Source organism: Kogia breviceps, chromosome 16 (assembly GCF_026419965.1).
Source record: "Kogia breviceps isolate mKogBre1 chromosome 16, mKogBre1 haplotype 1, whole genome shotgun sequence".
In the NCBI taxonomy this organism is placed as follows: domain Eukaryota; kingdom Metazoa; phylum Chordata; class Mammalia; order Artiodactyla; family Physeteridae; genus Kogia; species Kogia breviceps.
Genome location: NC_081325.1, coordinates 2,892,849 through 2,915,735, shown reverse-complemented (window position 1 = coordinate 2,915,735; position 22,887 = coordinate 2,892,849). Strand labels below are relative to the sequence as shown.

Below are 22,887 nucleotides of genomic sequence, written 5' to 3'. Positions count from 1 at the left end.
TCCAGCAGCTGGGAAAAGTGAGGAAGCTCCAACTGCAGATCCGTTTAGACAAGCTGGCTAAGGAAAGGGAGCAAGAACGAAGGGCGGATCATGACAAGAGGATCCAAGGGATTAAGCGGTCAAAGTAGATGTAGTGTGGCACTTGTTCTTTGTTTTTAGTTTGTTTTGCATCACTTCAAGATGGCAGTGATTATGTGATGAGGTCTCTTGGCACCTTTGACATGGGCTGTAACTTACTGAAGCCCCAGTAAAGTTGCTGATGGCTTAGGGACATTTCAGAGGCGGAACCAAGTTTACTATGTAAATTTACTCTGCAAAGTAAAGACCAGTGAATGGAGGATCAGAGACTACAAAACAAAGCCAAGCCATCTGCCTCAGCGAAATCATTTCTTATCATCAGTGGAACGGCCAGGACTGCGGTGCTGCCCAAGCCTGCGCTGGGGAAAACACCTGGGTCCCTGATGCTAGAGACATGGGAAGGTGTGCTGCTGCATCTGACTCGGGGCCAGGTGGGATAATAGACACCATCAAACACTTTATTAGAAGAGTTTAAAACCAACACTCAGCAAATAGTGATTGCCTGAAGTAAAGAGACTGACTCTGCGAGTTCATTAAAAACGACTTCACAGGTTCAATCCCTGGTCCTGGAAGATCTCACATGCCATAGAGCAACTAAGCCCATGCACCACAACTACTGAGCCTGTGCCCTAGAGCCCACGAGCCACAACTACTGAGCCCAGGTGCCACAACTACTGAAGCCCGCGCGCCAAGAGCCCGTGCTCCGCAACAAGAGAAGCCACCGCAGTGAGAAGCCCACGCACTGCAACGAAGAGTAGCCCCCGCTCGCTGCAACTAGAGAAAGCCCGTGCACAGCAACGAGGACCCAATGCAGCCAAAATTTTTTAAAATAAATAGAATAAGTTTTTAAAAAACAGAAAATTTTATTTTAAAAAAATACTACTTCGTCAAAGTTAGACGGCTGGCAAAGAACATGATTTAGCAAAAACCAAAGAGCAGACGAGAATGTAAGGACAGGAAGGATTTAAAAGACACCAAAGACGCTTTTTTTTTTTTTTAAGTTCGCCAGTTTTGCAAGACAAAAAACGTCCTGGAGGTGATGGTGGTGATAGTTGCACAACAACGTGAATGTACTTGATGCCAACGAACTGTGTTCTAAAAAATGGTTAAGATGATAGTATTATGTATATTTCACCACAATTGAAAAATACATTTAAAAAAAAGTTTGCTTAGCTGCCACAGTGAGACAACAGAGTACAATTTTTTTAAACCAGGTTGTGTCCTCGAGGCCTGTGCGGAAGCCTGCAGAGCTTGAGCAGCTTTCTGACTCACGTAAGTAATTCGGAACGCAGCCCGTAGGATGCCTAGCCGACCCGGTTCCCAGGACCCGCAGGGCGTGTCCGTCAGCGCCCAACACCAGGGACCCGGTCGCATCGCCTTGATCATGCCCCCCGGGAAAACGGCTCCCGGCTCACCGCGACCGCCGCCCGGCGCCAGCCAGCCAGCCAGCCGCCTTGCGGGACCCCGGCCCCAGGCCCTCGACCCCCGCCCTGCCCTGGCCCCACGGGACACGCCCGCCCTCACACGGCACGTTGATCCTCGTGCCACCGTCGGCGGCGTGCCCACTCTCTCCCGGCCCCTGCGCCCCGCCCCTGCGCCCCGCCCCCACCAGGCCCCGCCCCGCCCCGCCCCGAGGCCCCGCCCCTTCCCCCGCAGCACGGCGAGCGGGCTCGGGGGCGGGGCGGAGACCGCCCGGGTCTCGCGACACCGCGGCCGCGCGCGAGTTCTCGGGCCGCTGTGGGAAGCGACGCGGACGCGGCGACTGGGCGCTTCCGCAAAAATGGCGGCGGCGGCGGGCGGCGCGCGGCTGGTGGCCTGGGGCGGAAGGCTGCGGCGCCTGCTGGCTGCAGGCCGGCGGGCCTGGCCAAGCTCCGGGCCCGTGGCGGCGGCAGTGGTCGGCGTGGCCCTGGCGGGAGCAGGAGCAGCGTGGTACCACGGCCGCGTGAATATGGCAGCGTCCCAGGGCGGCCTCACCGTGGTAGCCCAGGTACGGGACGGGCCCCGTCCGGCAGCCCCGCCGCGCCCCTCAGTCCTCGGACGCCCGGCGGGTGGAGGGTGCGGGTGAGGATTGGGGGGCTGGGGCGGCCCCCGGCAGCCTGCGCCGCGGACCTGCGGGGCGGTGGGGGCGTGTCCCGTGCGCCCGGGCCCGCAGCTGCGCCCCGTGGTCCAGCTGTCCTGACAGGTGACCTTTTTAATAATATAAGAGGCAGTCGGCTGATCGATGTTTGCCAGGTTTGATGATCAACTGTCAGGAACAGTTTCACATGTCGTAAACCTTCATGCTTCCGCGGACTCTGAGTACCACGCAAAAGACGTTTCTTTTTAAACTACCATGTATGAAAGTAAAGGTCATGTTCCCTGGTTCAGTATCAAATTGTCACGCAAAACATTTGAACATTTGAAAAAGAGTACTACTTCTTAAATATTTAAAGCACATTTTAATTCTTTTAAGTTTGTGTGAAATATTTTTGAAAATTAAAAGCAGTATTCTTTTTCTGTTGGTTAGATTTACATTATGCCTTTCTAAGTGCCTTGAGTTCTGAAAAACTCAAGGGTCAGATACAACAAAAGAGAGGAAAGCAGGCTTTGTGAATTAAAGTATTGACATACAGTATTTTTACTTGTATTAAATTAAGATGCCACAAAGTTAAAACGGGCAATAACTCTCTCCCCCCATCCTCATACCATTTCTGATTACAGGTGGAGGGATCAATCTAACGGTGTTTTATAGTATTTTTGTTCATCTTGTGTCAAGCAATTCAGTTTATTATCCATCTTTGGTTTCTCTGCCTCTGTTCTCAACCACTTAATTCATCCTGTTTAGTTAATCTTCTCAAGAGTATCACTTTAACCACATAACGTACACTTCTTCAGAAACCATTAGTGCCTCTTGCTCCTAGGATAAAATCCACATTTTTAAATTTTGTCATGCAGAGCCATCTGTAGTCACACACTGACCTAGCGCTACTCAGGCACACCTATCAAAGGGGTTCACTCCGTGTGCTCAGAAAAGGCTTCAGTTTTACCCCCTCAGCAATTTGTAGCTTCCGGGGTCAGTCCATCTGTGTCACTGTGTCTTTGTGGCCCACTGCTAGCCTGTTTGTGTTTTCAGTTCCTGACAGGGCACTAAAACTTTACACCAGTGTGGTGACGTTTTGAATTCTCCCCAGCTCCCTTCCCTCTCTGCAACCTTCTGTACTTTCAGCGCAGCTAAAGTAACACAGAAACCATTGTATTATCAATAGGTTTACAAGGTCTGTTGACACAGCATTTGCTTGATCTGCTGTTGGACCACTTTTATTAAAACAGTGGGTTTTGTCCTTTTGCCACCCCAGTGGACTTGAAGATGACCTCACCTTCCTCTCAGCAGCAGTGGCTGAATACAGCAGGAATTGAGGGGCCTGTAGTTTGAAAACCCCCTCCACCTCACTGACTGGGGTAACATTTCCCTAAGAGGGGGCCTGTCAATCCCGCCACCGCCCCCGCCGTCAGCACCACCGCTGCTTTGGAGTCATGTGTGCGTGGTCGAGAACTACTGAGATAGATGTGCTCTTGATACACTTTTATGTATTATATAGTTATTTTACTTAGCATTGCAAGGTGGTACAGTCTTCCTGACATGGACTTAATAATAGTGATAATGTCCTTCATTTTCAGTCATCACAGTAAGTGATTTTTCCAATAAAAATAGTGAATTTATACTCACTGACTCATACACTTCTCACATTTCCATTGTGACCGGTGCTTGCATTTGTGAGGGTCAGTCAGGACTTAAGGGTAGAATTCAAGCTCATGAAACAGCAGATATGTTGGCATTTCCCTTCTTTCTTTCTTTCTTCTTTCCACAATTATTGAAGTGCTACCTCTGTGCCAGGCGGTATGCAAGGGGTGGGGAGTTCAAGACACGGTTCAAGCGCTTAGTGTAGTGCGGGGGCAATTTTAATACAGGGCGATCGGACTGGTAAGTGCTGCGTGCTCTGGGGGCGCCTGGAAGAGCCCCTCCCACATGCTTGGGTTCCTGAGCAATGACCTGTAAACTGACGCCTGTTGGGTGAATGGAGTTTGCTGGGCAAAGAGAAGGAGAGGAATACTGCAGCAAGGGAACAGTGTCGCAAAGGTCTGGAGGGAGGAGTTGGACTCAGGAGGCTGAGAGCTGTACGAGATGAGGTTCAGAACGGGTAGGGGTGGCAGGGAATCAGGTCATGAAGAAATTTTTATCCTGAGGACAGCAGGGAGCCATCAAAGGGCTTCTTAACCTTCATGGTGCCCCAAGAATACAGGCATAGAATTCAGGGAGTCTTTGAATTTAAATAGAAAAAGATTACGTTTTTGTTTTCATTGACCTATAACTTAACATTTTCTTCAGTTGTGAATGTAGGCAACTAGCTACAGAAGTATTAACAGTAAACGACAGTATAACAACCTCAACCTCAGATCTTCTCCTGTTCTGATACAGTTGTTACAGATATCTCAAAGTATCACTTCTTTGAAATTACAGTGCTTATTAAACATGCCACCATATCATGTTATTTAAAGCATAAATCAAGAATTGCACATATTACTATATTGCAGATTTGACTTGGACCTTTGGAAAGAGTCTGGAGACTTTAGTGAAGGGAATGGATTGAAAGTGAGGTCAGGAGCTGTTGAAATAATTCAGGAGAGAGTTGGTGATGGCTAAATTAGTGGATGAATTTGAAAGAAGTTTAGAAGATAAATTTGCAGAGTCTAAGTTGCAGGAGTCTTGTGTAAAATGTAATTGTATTGTTTCAGAAAATATACAGGTTCTCCCCCACTATCCAAAAGTAGAGGGTTCCTGTGAAACCTTTTGTAAGCCGAAATGGCATAAAGTGAAGGAGCAGTTAGGACACGTCTCGCTAAGGGGAGCACAAAATAAATGGAGAGAAGCACAGACGCTCACAGACACAGTTCAGAGCGCTGGTACCTGACGCTGAGACGCTGAGTGTCGTCCACAGGGCTGCTCTCGCTGCCTCGGCTGTGCGCCGCCCCTTTCACGGCTCGCTGAAAAACAAAGGCTGAGCACTTTTTCGATTTTTGCCTTTTTTCGCAAAAGTGAAAATCTTCTTCAGGTTTCTTCGGGTCAGCGGAAGCAGGTACTGTGTAGGTCTTTGGTGAATTTGGTGACAGCCAAGTGGCCTGAAGCGGGGGATCCCTACGGGAGTCCTGAACAGGTGATTACATCTGGGCAACAACATATTGCTCCTACAGATATCCTTTAGGGCGTGACTTGCTTTAGAGCACGTCAGCCTGTCAGTTCCTTGTATGTAAGCTGCTTCCTCTAAAACACTTCAGTATATTTGAAAACTGTTCTAGATTTTAGTATTACTCTCTTTAAGTGTTATTATATTTGATTCTGGCATAGTAAAATCAGATAAGAAATGATAGATTCTATTATTCCAGTCCATTCTGCTTTAAAAAGATAGCTGCATTCTTAATAAACCTTGATATATTTTAAAAATATAGAAAGTTATTTCATGGAGAAACAGGAGCTCTAGAGTTTTCAAGTTGCAATGGCAAAATAATTTTCTTCCTGCAGGAATTTCAATACTATGTAAAAGGTTTTTTGCTATTACTGTATTTTGTTATTGCAAGCTAGAAATAATATATTGGTAATGCAAAAACTGATGAAAACAAACATCTCCACATTACTAAGTAAATCCTCAATGGCATGTAAGATCAGACTTAAAAGTAAAGCTTTTCTGAATCATTTTGATATTATAAATCCTTGTAAATAAGGCCTAAAACTGAGGGGGGGGAAGTAAAGAGAAAACCATAAAGCCAAAGTTAAATGCATTACAGTTTGCAGGTGACAGCAGTGATAATATTTTATTTGTTCTTATTTGTTGAATGTGTATTTCATTTATTCTCTAAATTTTTATAATTTTTGGCCTTACCTTAATTTTCAAATTATATGTGATATTGAATATATGTTTCCCTGACTTCGTAATAGGATTTTTTGGTTTGCTTTTTAATGAAAAATTTGTCCACCATGTTTAAGGTGAAATAGTTTTGTATAACCTAGTCTATAATACTGTATAAATGTTTTTTATTCTAAATAAATCCAAATTTTTTATTCTGTAGATTCATAAGTATCAGGTTCCCTTTGATATGTTTATTATATTTGTATTTATAAATCCTTGGAAGCGTTTCTTAACATTTAATTCATTTTTCTTTTTTTTTGTAGAACTTATCACTCCCTGCAATTATTTTATCTACTTGTTTATTTTGTCTCCCCCGGAAGAATAGCCTCTTATCTTTTTCATCTCTATATTCTTGGTGCCTGAAACATTCACAGTCACACAATGGCACATAATAAATGTTTATCCAAAGAGTAAATAAATGAACTGCACTGTGTAATGAAGTGACCTTGTCTAACTTTGGTTTGATTAGTGTTTGTAGAATAGGCAGGCAGTTTCTAGAAATGTTCAGAATCAGCTCAGTTACTAAATGTCCTATGTATACTCAATTACACACTTAGAGTCATAGAGACATATGCCATTTTCCCAGTAGGAAACCTAAGTAAGTAAGAAACCTTGTTCTTTTCTGCTATATCCCAAGAGCCTAGAAAAGAGTCTTGTGCACAGTAGGTGTGCTAAGTATTTATTGAATGTGTAAATAAATTGATGAAATCTATAATGAAACAATAATTGGTATACCTTCGTCTCAAAAGTTTAAAGGTGGGTCCATTTCACCTATTACTGTGTATGATATTTAATTTTTAATTCATATTGTTAATGTTTATATCTGTCACTATGCAGCAAGCTTTTGTCCTGAGCTATCACATTAAAATATCAGAATAAATTTTAGAATAAAATAAATTGCATTTTCATTCCAATCATTGAGATGCTTCAACTTGTAAACCTCAAGCCAATTAAATTATTTTTAAATCTGGAAAATAATCCTGACACATGGCTAAAACCAACTGTATTAATAGACACTATATTTTGATATTGTAGTTAAATGCATGACACACACTTTGTGTAATATTGGTTACACTGACTAAAGATTTAAATACACCAAGGTCTGTCTGTTAACAACCGGCTGCATTCCTCTTGGGGGAGAACGGTTTGGGTTTGCATGGCCAGTGTTTCCCGTGAAGAGTAAGCCCCCTAAGGACGTGAGTGTGGCTGAGGCTCCACTCAGCCTCCACGGGGGAGAGGGCGGGCTGCTTGCCTGAGGGCAGGAGAATTTGGAGCGCGCAGGCAAGTCCGGGCGTAGAAACGGAAGGGAGAGAGGGGCGCAGGACTGGAAAGGGTGTGTTCTCTTACAACCTGTTGATCTCCCCACCTCCTACCGAGTCTGAAGTCTGGTATATTCTCAGGGCTTGGGCAGAGTTACACGCGGCTCCTGTGGTTTAAGCAGAGGCGGCATCGGATGGAGTGATGCCCAAGAGAGGCGGCTGGAGAATGCGGTCCCTCCCATTCCCAGGTGTTCAGCAGCACTCCTGGAAGGGGGGTTTGTTTTGTTTATCCTTCAGTTTTATAGAGGTGTACTGTATATATTCAAGGTGTACAACTTGATGTTTTCTTTGTGTAACAGAGCTCGTCAACACAGTCAAGCTAATTAGCATCCATCACCTCATGAAGTTACCATTGTGGGGTGTGTGTGGTGGGCGGGTGGTCGGTGAGCACACTTGAGATCTACCCTCCTAGTAGCCCTCAAGCATGTGATATAGTATTGTGTGCATGGTGTATATGTGTAGTCTCCGTGCTGTCCATTCGATCTCCAGGACTTATTCATCCTGCATAACTGACTCTTCTACCCTTTGATCAGCATCTCCCCATGCCCCAGCCTCTGGCAACCACCACTCCACTTCATTCTTCTGTGAGCTTGACTCTGCAGATTTCACAGATGAGTGAGCCACGTAGTATCTGTCTGTCTGTATCTGGCTCATTTCACTGAGCACAATGTCCTCCAGGTCCATCCATGTTGTTACAAATGGCAGGATTTCCTTTTTCAAGGCTGAATAGTGTTCCATCTTGTGGGTAAGGGTGTGTCTCGATGTTGTCTTTATCCATTATCTGCTGATGCAAACAGGTTCTTTCCATAGCTTGGCTCTTGTGAATAAAGCTGCAGTGGCCCTGGGAGTGCAGATGTCTCTTAAGAGACAGCGATCTCACTTCCTTTAGATACATACCCAGAAGCAGGACTGCTGGATCATATGGTAGTTGTAGTGTTAATTTTTTGAGGGATTTTCCACAGTGGCTTCACCAATTTCCACTCCCACCAACAGTGCACGAGGGTTGCTGTTTCTCCACATCCTCACCAGCACTTATCTCTTGTCTCTTTGATAATAGCCACTCTGACAGGTGGGAGGTGATACCTCATTGTGGTTCTGATTTGCATTTCCCTGATGATTCATGATTGTCAGCACTATTTCATATATCTGTTGGTCTTTTGTATGTCTTCTTTTTAAAAATGCTAATCAGATCCTTTACTCATTTTTTTTTTTTTTTTTTTTTTTTTGCTGCTGTGGCCTCTCCCGTTGCGGGGCACAGGCTCCGGACGCGCAGGCTCAGCGGCCACGGCTCACGGGCCCAGCCGCTCTGCGGCATGTGGGATCTTCCCAGACCGGGGCACGAACCTGCGTCCCCTGCATCGGCAGGCGGACTCTCAACCACTGCGCCACCAGGGAAGCCCTACTCATTTTTTAATCAGGGTTTTTTTGTTTTGTTTTTTTGCCATCGACTTGAGTTCCCTATACATTTTGGATATTAATCTCTTATCAGATGTATGGTTTGTAAATATTTTCTCCCATTCCATAGGTTGTCTTTCACTCTGTTGTTTCCTTTGCTGTGCAGAAGCTTTTTAGTTTGATGTAGTCTTGAGAATTTTTGCTTTTGTTCCCTTTTGGTGTCACATCCAAAAAAGATCATTGACCAGACCAATGTCAAGAAGCTTTCCCTATATTTTCTCTCATAGTTTTACTGTTTTGGTTCTTACATTGAAGTCTTTAACCCATTTTGAGTTAATTTTTGTGTAAGGTGTGAGATGAGGGTCCAGTTCATTCTACTACATGTGGCTGTCCAGTTTTCCCAACACCATGTTTTGAAGAGACTGTCCTTTACCCATTGCGTGTTCTAGGCACCTTTATTGAAGATCAGTTGACTGTAAATGCATGAATTTACTTCTGGTCTCTTTTTCTGTCCCATTGGTCCGTATTATCTGTTTTTATGCCAGTACCACACTTTTCAGCACCTGCTACTTCTGGTTTTATTACTGTAGGTTTGTAATAGATTTTGAAATCAGGAGGTGTGATGCCTCCGGATTTGTTCTTCTCACTCAAGATTGCTTTGACTCTTCAGGGTCTTTTGTGGTTCCATATGAATTTTAGGATTTTTTTTCTATTTCCATAAAAAATGTCATTGAGATTTTGATAGGGATTGCTTCGAATCTGTAACTCACTTAAGTCTGTTGCTACTGAGAGGGTGAGGACAGACAGTTGAGCTTTGAGTGTGGCAGTAGGGGAGTTGATGGTAACCTTGACAAAAGGCATTTCAGTGAAATACTGGGGGCAAATTTAATTGGAATGTGTTGAGGAGAGACTGAAGTGAGGAAGCAAAGAAAGCGAATAGAGATGGTTCTTTCTAGAAGTGTTGCTGTAAAGGGTATTAAAAGAGATACTGGCTGGGAGAATGATATAATAAGGAGGCAAAAATTGGTCCAGCTCTGTGGGGGTGATTATAGGTGGAAGTCTTTGAGGAAGGAGGTTACCGGGAGTCAGACCCCAGGTAGAAGGTTGGGCTTTGAGACTAACAAGTTTTCCTCCTTCATCCTGACAGGAGTGACAGCAGAGGACATGGTTAACCCTAGCAGCTGGCTGTAGACAGGAGACCCTGATGGTGAGCTGCTCTGGAAAACTAGGAGGTAGAATCAGGGAAACGAGGGGGAGGGTCAGAAGGGTCAGAACAGTAATGACTGCTGCCGGAGAGAAAACCCAGAGAGGGAGGGGACGACGGGTTAACGCGTTCATGAAGAATGAGAGCTTCGAGACACTAGTTAGGATGAATATAGGACCACTGGCCACAGACTTCTGATGGCTTGCTTTTGGTGAGTTTTTCCAATGTAGCTAAAAAATATTACCTAACGAATTATTTTTAAGAAGCCTTGGGCTTCCCTGGTGGCGCAGTGGTTAAGAATAGGCCTGCCAATGCAGCGGACATGGGTTCGAGCCCTGGTCCGGGAAGATCCCACACGCCGCGGAGTAACTAAGCCCATGCGCCACAACTACTGAGCCTGTGCTCTAGAACCCGCGAGCCACAACTACTGAGTGCACAACTACTGAGCCCACGTGCTGCAACTACTGAAGCCCACGCACCTAGAGCCCGTGCTCTGCAACAAGAGAAGCCACCGCAATGAGAAGCCCGCACACCGCAATGAAGAGAAGCCCCTGCTCACCGCAACTAGAGAAAGCCCGCTCACAGCAACGAAGACCCAATGCAGCCAAAGATTAATTAATAATTAATTAATTTAAATGTCTAAAATAAAAGAAGCTTTGGTATTATGAGTTTAATGAGAAGAATATATTGCATTGTGGCATTAAATTTTAAAATTCTAAAATAGTAAGAGAACATAAAATATGTGTTTCTTGGATATTATTTACATTCGCATTTTGAACTCATATTTTGTGAGTACAACCTGACTAAAAAAATGGTGGTCACAAATTTTAAATAAATAAAAGCAAGGAACGTGGATCATCATGTTTAAATAGTCAAACAGAAATATGTTAACTGGGAAAGCGATTTTGCAAGTGTCATTAGATGCAGGACTCTCTTTTTCTGTTGCATATCAATGAGTATTTTAAAAGCTCAAATAATGGATTTAATGAGATGGAACTATTTTAATTTGCTATAAGAGCCCTAAACAATTCATAAAATTAAGTTGGCATTGCTTCTTTTATTTCGAGTTGTCTGAGTATATTTGTGGTCATTATTTTTGTGAAAAGGGGAGGAAAGGGCGTTAGTAAGACATTAGCAGGAGTAAAACAATATATATTGGAGTTTGCTTGGTTGGAGTGTATTTGTGTGCAGTGCATTGGGTTTAATGATAGTACATTTAAAATTGGTATGCCAAGGGCAATGAACTTTATAGCAACATACAGAAGTTTAATAACCGTGAAACATTGTAAGCCTAATGAAGACTAAAGCTTTCTTGCAGCAGTACAGCAAGAATGCAAAGACGTTTTTATACTTTATTGCCTCAGGCAAAAATGTCTCTAGAAACACATAAGTGATGACAAAGCTTTGATGTTAATAAACCCAAATGGAAGTCAAAAATCAAAGTGTGTAAATGGCCAGATTATGAAAAAAAAGATGACAAAGTTATACCCTCTAATTAGATGTAATTTGTGCTTTTGGCATAGCTATTTGTCCTGCATGAATGAGAGGTTGTCTTACTTTCCTTCCTTGTGTGATAGGACACTTTTTCTGTATCTTACTGCAAATCTTTGGAGGTGCTTTTTGGGGAGAGGGGCCAAGAAGGGAAGAAAAACAAATTGTAACGTAAAAGCAGAAGCATTTTTTAATCTGTCCTTTTGCAATTATATTTATTTAGCTGAACCTGAGTAAAAAATTACTATTTACTCTTATTCTATAAAGCATATGTTCTGGTAGATAATGCATTCAAATGAATGCTTTTGTTACTGTGAGTTTTGGAGTTTTATGAATTATAACAGTGCATAAACATATCCTAAGCCATCGATAGTAGCAGTATATGAACTTAAAATTTACAGTTTAAAAAGTGGTAAATATTTGGTAAAGTAAGCCATAGCAGATATCTTCTCTTAATATGCTCTCCATAAAAAAAGATTGTTAAATGTTTCAGATTATAAACAATTTCAATATAGAAATAATATTTAATGGATCCTATATTTAAGCACAGCCTGGTCTATATAGAAACGTTTCACTGACATCTGTGAAAGTTTCATGAATGTGTGGTATGCATAATAAAAGTTGTGATTACCCTCCATTAAGAAAGGCAGCCTTATAAAATCTTGCGTTTATCCGCATGTGTATTGTATGATTGCTGTGCCTATGCTAGCAGTTGTGCAGCTTCAGTGTTTCTTGCTACACAAGCACAGTCCAGCGGCTCCCTCCTCTGTCCTCATCCCTTGGCTGCTGTGTGCCCTAGACGTGCAAACCATTTTTAAAATTAGACAAAATGAACCTTAAATAGGAAAGCACAGTGTTTTTTCCACAAATTGTTTTATCAGTAGATATTCCAAAGCAAAATATGATTGGCCTAGTCTATGTGCTATTTGGGAATATCGGTCACTTTTCTCATTTGCTAATATGCACAATTAGAAGATTATACATAATAAGAAATTATAAATGGGTTAGTTTCTATGTTTTTGAGTGTGTGCAGTATATAAGTACCAAGAGATTAAATCACATTATTAGGTGTTTTAAAGACAAAATCTTTTTTAGTTTAAATTTGGTCACAGTTGACCAATTAAGAGCCAGCTCAGATCAGAAGCAGATCCCTAGTAGGGCTTCTGCCTCTGTTCAGACCCACATTGGTGGGGAGTTCTGGAATGCTTGCATTTGCTCCAGGGCCGAAGTCAGGGTCAGGAGCCTGCTCTTGTGGTACATCCTGCTCTGAGTGCGTGGCTTTGGCAGCTGCCGAGGAGAGACAGTGAACAGCTGAACACCTCCTAATGCTCCTCCAGTGACAGTCCCGCTTGCGCTGAAGTATGATGTGAAAGGCTCAGCTCCTCTCGTAGGTCTCACTCTCTGACTCCCCAAGTGAGCTACTTTAGTGTGCAGCGGGAGGGAGTGGTGATAAGGGAACATTGCGGTTTAACCAGGAGCTGCTGCGGTAGAAAGACGACAGTGAGGGTTATCCTGTGAGCCAGGCACACTTTCCTTTCTTAAAAACTTAATACTAACCATATTTTATTTGTAATTGAAGCTTGACTTTATTTAATACTGCAAGTGTTTTGTTTTTAAATTAGAACTTTGTATTTTATTAGTACTGCCATTAGGCAGTGATTAAATCCGTCTTCAATTACAGTCATGAAAAGATTGCTCCTTAAAACACGAAAGAAATGCTGTTTTTTATGGTTATTGAAATTTCTTGAAATATATTAGGAAGGGAGTTCCAGCTGTTGGCTCTTTCTTAATTCTTAAAGATTACTTATTTATGTTGGCTTTTTTCTTGTTGAGATATGTGTATATTATAGAAAATTTAGGAAAAGTGGCAAAAAGAAACACATAAGAACCATTTTGCCTCTTCATGACTTGAAGAGACTGGTCATTGTTAAAGTTTTGGGTGTTGTATCTTGAGTGATGTTTTTATTAAATCTTATTTAAAACTTTGCAGGCAGTGTTAAGGTGTTAACAACTCTCGTTCTCTCCTGTTATAGAAATGAAGCCAATGGCTATGAAGTTAAGAAATAAGTGTGGGGACTTCCCTGGTGGTGCAGTGGTTAAGAATCTGCCTGCCAAGACGGGAATAAAGACACAGACCTACTAGAGCGTGGACTTGAGGATATGGGGATGGGGAAGGGTGAGCTGTGACAAAGTGAGAGAGTGGCAGGGACATATACACACTACCAAACGTAAAATAGATAGCTAGTGAGAAGCAGCCTATGACATAGCACAGGGAGATTAGCTCGGTGCTTTGTGACCACCTAGATGGGTGAGATAGGGAGGGTGGGAGGGAGACCCAAGAGGGAAGAGATATGGGGATATATGTATATGTATAACTGATTCACTTCGTTATAAAGCAGAAACTAACACACCATTGTAAAGCAGTTATACTCCAATAAAGATGTTAAAAAAAAAAAAAAGAATCCGCCTGCCAATGCAGAGGACACAGATGTGAGTCCTGGTCCGGGAAGATCCCACACGCCGTGGAGCAACTAAGCCTGTGCGCCACAACTACTGAGCCTGCACTCTAGAGCCCACGAGCCACAACTGCTGAGCACGTGTGCTGCAACTACTGAAGCCCACGTGCCTAGAGCCCGTGCTCTGCAACAAGAGAAGCCACCGCAATGAGAAGCCCGCGCACTGCAACGAAGAGTAGCCCCTGCTCGCTGCAACTAGAGAAAGCCTACGCACAGCACTGAATGCACCATTGGCTGCACCAATGCAGCCAAAAAATAAATTAAATAAATAAATTTTTTAAAAAGAAAGAAAGAAGTGTGGTTCCACAGAGGTCGTTCTAGTGACAGTGAGCTGTCGCTGCCCTCTTGGAGACCACCTCTTGCCCCTGTCTCCTCGCTCTCCAGGCTCTTTTCGTCTGTGTTGCTCTTTAGTTGTTTCTTTGTTAGAGGCTGTGAGTACTTATTATGCTTGCTTATAGAGGGCAGTGCCTGGTTTGGGGAAGGCAGCCTACATGGCTTTAGCCCATATCAGCAAAAAGAGAAAGTGATGTGAAAATCAGAATTGTGCAGATACACATATAAGACTTTATTAAGACCAGGCTTTTATTCTAATTTTTTATACAACGATGATGTCCTTTAGTACTTTGCTTTATTCTGGCTATATAGCAGTTGTGTCTTTTTTATTAATATTAATGAAAAATTAATATGCTTTAGCTGGTGGAAAATGTAAGACATTTTTAAAGGACTTGGAATTAATTATTTTCTCCTTTTATATTTAGTCCTGCTGGAGGAAACTTTTTCTGTTCAATTTTAAGAGTCCTCTACAGCCATGTGTTGAGAATGGATCATCTCAGTTATTTAGGGTTAATTAACTCTATGCTGTTCTAACATGAGCAGTGCTTAGAATTGGAGCTTTTTTTTAAACTAATTGTTATTGTATTTTACCATATTATTACGTTTGCTAATTCATCTTTGTCATTTATTCTTTTTTTATATTTATTTTATTTTATTTTTGGCTGCATTGTGTCTTAGTTGTGGCATGTGGGATCTTTTTGTTGTGGCGTGCAGGCTCTTCATTGCAGCGTGTGGGCTTCTCTCTAGTTGTGGCGCACGGGTTCCAGAGTGTGAGGGCTCTATAGTTTGCAGTGCGTGGGCTTAGTTGCCCCACAGCATGTGAGATCTTACTTCCCCGACCAGGGATCGAACCCACGTCCTCTGCATTGGAAGGCAGATTCCTAACCACTGGACCGCCAGGGAAGTCTCCTGTCATTTATTCTTTGAATAGGTTGAGAATATGATAAAAGTTATGTATTCTCTCTCAAAAAGCTCATACAGTGTTTTCACCTATAGTTTCCAGGAGTCACAAGCACCAGGAAGCATTGTAGTGTGGGGTTATGAGGCTCTGCTCTAAATTTTTAGGTTATATTCTTGTCCCTTCTAGGTTCTTAATATTTGTCCTTCTTTACATTACAAAATGTTTCAGGTGTTATATCTAAAATTATTTTCAAGTAAACTGTTTTGATCCTGTCACTGCGTTACTCTTTGGTTTTGGGTATTACCCTCAGATCAGACAATTTACAATATTTACCTTTACTTTATGGTATTTACTCTTCCCTTTTACCAGTACTTCACTTCTGTCTGACTGTACATTCTCTTTTCTAGCCCAGCGTGCCTTCTGTTAGCCCTGTTGTACTAGCTTATCCTGTTTACACCTTTAAAATGTCACAGATGCCTTGGTCTATTACCATATCCCTCTCCTTTAAATCATAAAGATCCATTATCCAAGAAAGTGTCTTCAGGTTTATTCTCTTTACCCTCTAGCATGCGAGTGAGGTGGGTCATTCAAGAACTCAGAGCCTAAACTATGATTCATAGTAACATTTTTTTTGTTTTGTTTTGTTTTTTTTTTTGGGGGGGGGAGTTTTTTTTTTTTTTTTTTTGCAGTATGCGGGCCTCTCACTGTTGTGGCCTCTCCCATTGCGGAGCACAGGCTCCGGACGCGCAGGCCTAGCGGCCATGGCTCACGGGCTTAGTTGCTCCGCGGCATGTGGGATCTTCCCGGACCAGGGCACGAACCCGTGTCTCCTGCATCGGCAGGCGGATTCTCAACCACTGCGCCACCAGGGAAGCCCACCATAGTAACATTTTTAATATTGGTAATAATATAACTGTATAAGTTTTTATTATAAGTTAAGAGTATCTAAACAAAGCCATGAATATTTAGAAACTAATTTTATACTAAACAAAGTGACAAAATTCATCCAAGTCTTTAAATATTCAGAGTAACTCTTTGGGACTTCACTAGCAATTCAAGTTTGGAGATTAGGGTTGCCTGAATCATTTCAGAACTTCAGGCTCTGTTTTAGCCTACAAATATCTGTTCCTTCATTTTTACTACTTTCTTCCCTAATCCTAGTTAAGATTTAACTAGGATTATTCTCTTGATTATAAAGAGCACAGGAGTAAATTCACCACCAAATAAATGTTAAAAGGGAAAGATTACCCAAGTGCTTGTTCTGTCCATGCCAACGCTTAAATATGTATATAACAACTTATCATAAACTATAAGTTTTCACTGGTTTTGTTTCTCATATAAGATTCTAAAATTCTCAGGGGTCAAGATAAGGATTTTTCTGAAACATGCACCCAAAAACTTCATATTTGGTACAGGCCTCACTCTTGCCTGGGCAAATGCTAACAATTCTGCTCACTTAGTATATGATTCACTGGCACGGTTTTATCCTGCTTAAGGCTAGATGTGGAAACTCGTTTATCCTCATTGGATGCCACCTGTCGTTAAAGGCAGAGAAGGGTGGTGAAGCTGAAGGGAAAAGAGGCTGAACACTAGCAGTGCTGGCAGTAGAAGTGGGAAAGTGGAGATTCTCTTCAGCTTGTTTATTTAGCTGTTGTTTAGTTATTTTAGGCGCTACCTTAAAGCAAACAAACAAGCAAACACAGTCTGTTTGGTTTTTCAGCCATTATATAGCAGATTCTATTATAGAATCTTTTAAAATCTTCACTGTTAAAGTATCTTCAGAAATTACTAAATGAGAGCATGGATGTCTTACGAGCATGAAATATGTCCAAAGAATCAGGTAAAAGCAAAAAGGGAGACTTTGGCAAGTCCTTGCCAGGTCTTAAATGATTTGTTCTATGTTCATGTTTTACAGATACAAAGCAGAGCTTTATTGTACAATAAATTAATTTGCCAAAATGTGTAATCATATATGTGTATTACTTTCCTTTTTGTATCATGTAATCTATGTATTACTTTATTTACTGGTGATTTAATTTATAAACATCAAGAGAAGTGACATGCATCTTAGTACCTTTTTTGTAAAAGTAGTATCTTTATGTGTTTTGTCAATGCTTGGTAAAATGTTCAGCTCATCCCCTGCTCATTTGCTACAAATACATTTTAATCAAAACTTTATCTTAGACATATTGTATTGTTATGTCCACGAACTCCAAGTGGAAGCTGAAAAAATCCATTACAACCCAAACCAAACATGATACAAGGCCTGAAATCCATTAGATCATTCAGATTTACGGACAGAAAGTGCACAGCAGCTGGTGCAGCGCAGTTTCAGAGCATCTGGTTCTGAGATTCCATAGCTTGTGCAATAGGTGCAAAATAAGCAATATCCTTTTGGTACAGTTAACACTGCCACCCCCTGTCCACAGCTTTGCCTCTGTGCTCCTGTTATGAAGGCATTTTAAAAATCTAAAGTAATTAACAGTATGCAGTAATTTATGGTTGTAATAAGAGGAAATAATTGTGTGCACACTTGGGTGCACTTGTACATACCTAGCTACCTAAAGATATTTTAATAAATTATTAATAGGGTTTAAAATACGTAAGCACAAAACCCTTTCGCACATTGGTTCAAGGACTGAAATCTATTTTTAAATTGTTATTTTTTTAATATCACACTTCAAGTTTGGAATTGGTTCCCATTCATAAAGATTCACTCATTCCTGGCAAACTTTTTTAACCATTTAACATATTAACCAAAGGAAGGCATGCCGGGGGCAGACAGATGCAGTGCAGAGTCACCAGGGCTTTGATAAGCGTTTACTGAGTCTGTACACTCACTCTAGGACACCCTAACCCAGAGTGGGCGCTGGGGGAGGGCTCTTAGAGGAGGGAGTACCAGAGGCCTGACAAATGAAAGGGCCAGAAGCAGCTAACTCTCCCATGCTTAGCTCCATGAGGTTTAATTACCATCAGAAGCGGTAAGTGGTTATTTAATCTGTCTTCTGGAAAGATGTACAGCAGAGGTTTATTAAAGCTCATCAGAGGTAGCAAGGTGAAAACTGAAGCTAAGGACGCACCAGCAAACCCAGTCGGTTTTAGGAAAATTATGTTAGCAAAGACCAAAACTAAGGTTGACATTTAAAATTAGTACCGTATTTGTTTCCTACAAGACCGATCATAAAAATAATAATATCAGTGGAATTTTAAAATAGAAATGTAATTTTTGTTTTTAATAGGAAATTGCATAGCTGCCCCTTCCTTCAAGCTTTCATTATTTTTCCATTTATCTGAAGGTTTTCAAAAAATTTGTTCTATTTTTGGGATAAAATTTGTATGCAAGCAACATGTCGCTGTTTGGGTTTTTTTGTTCTTGTTGTTTTTTAACGAATTCCAGTCTTTGACCAAATTTTGTGTAGAGTTAGGGTGTAGGGCTTAAGGGACTTGGTGGTAGGCAAACTGCCATCAGCATTCAGCCACAAGCTTCAAAAAGCCGTCCTCGTTGTGTGCTTCCTGTAAGCCAAGGAAGCATGTCGCGGGGACAGTCTTTTGCTGGGGGCTGGGGGTATGGAGGCCTGAGCGGATCATGAAGAATGTGGGAGCATGGGGGGAACGCAGGGCAAAATACTGTATGGATGAATCACTTTCCTTCTGGAATCCTAAACTATAAAATACATACAGCTACAGACTGCAGCTGTCGCCTGTGGAGGGATAGGAGAAAGGCGAGAAGGGATCCTTTAATCCATCCCCTCTCCTCTCCACACTGTGTGTGTTGTAGGATATAATATCCTAAATGTTTTTAACCCTCATGGTAGCCTCTGTTTATGACTCAGCCCTTTGATAGCAGCACTTTCCCCAGGCATACTTGTTTGCGGAGACGTTTTTTGCATGGGTTTGTAAGGGTCCTGAAATTACAGCATAGCTTATATCACAATATATCACAAAAGGCTCCTTTTATGCTCTGCTGTACTTCTCAGTTGCCTGAAGAAGAGAGATCATAACCGAGATAAATTTGCTGATACCAGACCTGTTAGGAGTCTTCTATTTAAATTTAATTATATAATAATGAAAAATATTAGTTTGGTGCATCTCTGTCTCTTTGTTTTTTTAGTTCCCTGTGCTATACAGTAAACCCTTGTTTAATTATTTTATATATAATGGTGTGTATCTGTTAATCCCATACTCCTAATTTATCCCTGCCCTCTTTCCACTTTTGTAACCATAAGTTCGTTTTCTATGTCTGTGAGTCTGTTTTGTTGTTGTTGTTGTTTTTTCTTTTTTTTTTTTTTATGGCTGCATTGGGTCTTCGTTGCTGCACACGGGCTTTCTCTAGTTGCGGCGAGCGGGGGCTACTCTTCCTTGCAGTGCGCGGGCTTCTCATTACAGTGACTTCTCTTGTTGCGGAGCACGGGCTCTAGGTGCACAGGCTTCAGTAGTTGTGGCACGCGGGCTCAGCAGTTGTGGCATACGGGCTTAGTTGCTCTGCGGCATATGGGATCTTCCCGGACCAGGGCTCAAATCCGTGTCCCCCACATTGACAGGTGGATTCCTAACCACTGCACCACCAGGGAAGTCCCTGTTTCTGTTTTGTAAACAAGTTCATTTGTGTCATTTTTTTACGATTCCACATATAAATGGTGTCATGATATTTGTCTGTCTCTGTCTGGCTTACTTCACCTAGTATGATAATCTCTAGGTCCATCCATGTTGCTGAAAATGGCATTATTTCATTCTTTTTTATGGCTGAATAATATTCCATTGTGTATATGTACCACATCTTCTTTATCCATTCATCTGTCGATGGACGCTTGGGTTGCACCCATGTCTTGACTGTTGTGAATAGTGCTTCTGTGAACATTGGGGTATGTGTACATATCTCTCATTTTGAAAAGAAAGAAGTCAGAATATCGTGGTTGATAAGTAACATTGGAAAAGTAACTATCAGAGATTGGAATGTATCGTTGTGGGACTGTCACGTTTGCTAAATGCTTAGTGATCCTTTCATACTTCTGTCTAGCATTCACCCACTTATGTTATGCCTCCCCCCCCCCAGAAAGGGGGTGTCTGTCCATGTGTCACTTTATACAGTGCTTGGTTCTAGGAGACATGTAATATTTATTAAATAAGTTGATGTTGAATGGTTGTAGGAGGAGTTCACAGAGTAGTATTCCCCTTGCGAGTAGGGCAGTAGGCGAAAGCAACTCCGTCATTTCTCAGGAAAAGCTTTACTTAGTTGTGATTGCAGTGAGTGATACTGATGAAGCTTTAAAAAGGTATTGAGATTTTACGTTAGGGCTCTAGTCTTTTTTTTAATCACTTGAAACCTAATTTTAATGTTCTGGTTAGGACATAAACACAAATGTATGTAGTTATGATGTACCTCCTGAAAAGTAGTTACGGAGGAAGCGAAGTGAGCATTCTGCTCAGAGATCTCATCTGGAGAGAGAAAGCTGTTACCAGAAGAGAAGACACTTCTTTCTTTACTCATCAGCATCCCTAACAGTGGCCACCCCTCTTCAGACAGATTACTGTGGTCCTAGGGGCTATTTTTAAATTCATATATACAGAGAGAGGCATATGTCATTTCGTTTTACTGTGCTCATCTAAGAAAAGCCACACTAGCTTTCTTCCCGTCTCTGGAAGGAAGTCTAGGCTAGGGCATCACTAGATGAAATTATATCCAGAAGCCACAGAGAATAGTTTCCAGAGCTCCCAGTTTTCCCAGGAATGACTTTTGTCTCCCTCACTAATACTCTGTCATTTTGTAGAATTTATCGTGAAGCATAGCTTATGCAGTGAATAGTTCTAATTTACTCTGGTAGTATTTTGTTTCATGTACAGTAAAAACTCCCTGATTCAGAGTGAAATGGAAATGTTCTGTCTAATGACTGAAAATTTCCAGTTGTAAAGTTTTCTTTAAGAAGAAAAGATATTCTTCAGTTACACCACAGAAAGTTCAAAGACAACAAGACAATTACATTTTATCCAGGTTACTGCAAATTCCAAAATAAAAACCCCAAATGAATAGGTTTTACTACATTTTGCCTGATGCAATGTATATGTTGGACATACTGAAAGCATTGCAAGGAACGCCTTATCTTTTCCCACTTTTTTCATGAGAAATGTAGAGACCAAAGAATGTTCAACAAAGAACAGAACACTTTTTCCAATTTGTCACTTCATGGATAAAAAGTAGAGACAGAATGGTGAAGCACCTGTTGCTTTAAAGGCAACACACTAGTGAAATGTTTTAACAGAAGTCATCAGCTTTCAAAGATCTCTTTTATCCAGTTCATATCACTCATTGCTCTTAATTCCTTTGTCACATTTTTTACTGCATTACAAGTAATCCTTGAAAGCCATGGAGCATTTTACATTTAACCAGAACCATGTGGACGGTTCCCACACGTTGAGGATAGCTGCAACCCCAGCTTTTATTCTGCCCTCCTTTCCCAGCATTTAGCTGTAGATGCAGGTTTGCGAAGCAAGTCGAGCGGTACTGGGAGGGTCCTCGCTCCCATCACTTTGCACCAGTCCCGGTAGGTTTAGGGGCAGAGCCCCCAGCGGGCCGTCAGCAGGGCTTCGGGCTCCACAAGCACATTCCGTAGGCTCCTCTTCTTCCTGAGGCCGACAGGGTGGAGTTCAGGTAACTTAGGGTAGCTCGTTCAGAGAAACATTAACATTGGTAGCGTTTAGCCCATTCCTCCTGGAATAGCCCTCCTGCACGGCAATAAATAAGTTGGAGTGAAGAGGGGCAAGAAAAATTCTCCCCAGCCTTTCGGGTTGAGTAGCTGGGGTATGTTACCCCCTCGCGCTGCTTTCATTTCCTCACTCAGTATACGAGGGTGATGTGTGTCTCTTAAGAATTATCTTAGACCTGCATCTTGCTTAATCATTTACTGTGTCATTTTTTTTGTATTATCTTCTCTGAGAACAGCTTTTAAGAGGTTGAATCCAGCAATAAGGGCACCAGAGTTCTAACCTTACTTAGATTTTCTAACGTCTGCCTTATGTAGGTTTTCTGAAAGAACTAAAACGGACCAGTCTCCCCCGAGGTCTTCTAGGGTTATTCAAACCTGAGTATATGCACACAGGGCAGTGGCAGGTAGGGTAGTAAATTCAGGTCTTTGAGGGCTTCAGTGAGGTCTTCCCACTCTGTTTTTGAAATGGTTGCTGATTTGTTCTCTGTCTTCCTGAAGTACAGCAGTTTTCATGTTGAACCCTTGGTGTCTGTCACACATGTGGATATTCTTGTCCCTAAATGCTTTCCTCTGTGCTTTTCTTCTGCCTTCTGTGTGATTTTTTTTCCCGTCAGTGGTTTGTGTATTTTCTGCAATGTTGGTTCTAGTCTTTCCTGTTTCTTAAAGCTTCTCGTTTCGTACCGGCATCTCTCGTCTCCGCTCCCCTTGTGCCGCTGGGCTGGCTCCCTTTCCGATGCCTGTGTCACCTTGCCTCTTACCTTTGTTCTCGGACGTTTCAAGTGCATCGATCACGTCTTGTTTTCTGTGATTTTTTTCTGCTTTCTTGCAGAATTTGATTTTCATTGTTGTTCCCCATTGCTCTTCATTTTCCCAGAGAATCTGGAGAGGCCCAACATCAGCTTTTAAACAGATGGTCTAGCCAGATAGGTTATTTGCCAAGGACAGTGTGAATGTGTAAGCTTGACCCCTTTCCGTCTTGAGCTGAGCACTCTTCACCTTCACGTCAG

General features: G+C 42.1%; 1 protein-coding gene across 1 annotated transcript in view; it reads left to right on the top strand.

Annotated features, from left to right (window-relative positions):
* Positions 1 to 1,768: 1,768 nt before the first annotated feature.
* The window catches only part of MICU2 (mitochondrial calcium uptake 2), an 80,685-nt gene continuing 59,566 nt past the window's right edge, over positions 1,769 to 22,887 (top strand). Inside the window, exon 1 of the mRNA XM_059041481.2 lies at positions 1,769 to 2,065. Coding sequence (XP_058897464.1) covers positions 1,859 to 2,065 — 207 coding nt within the window. The 5' untranslated portion in view covers positions 1,769 to 1,858. The remainder of the gene's footprint in view (positions 2,066 to 22,887) is intronic.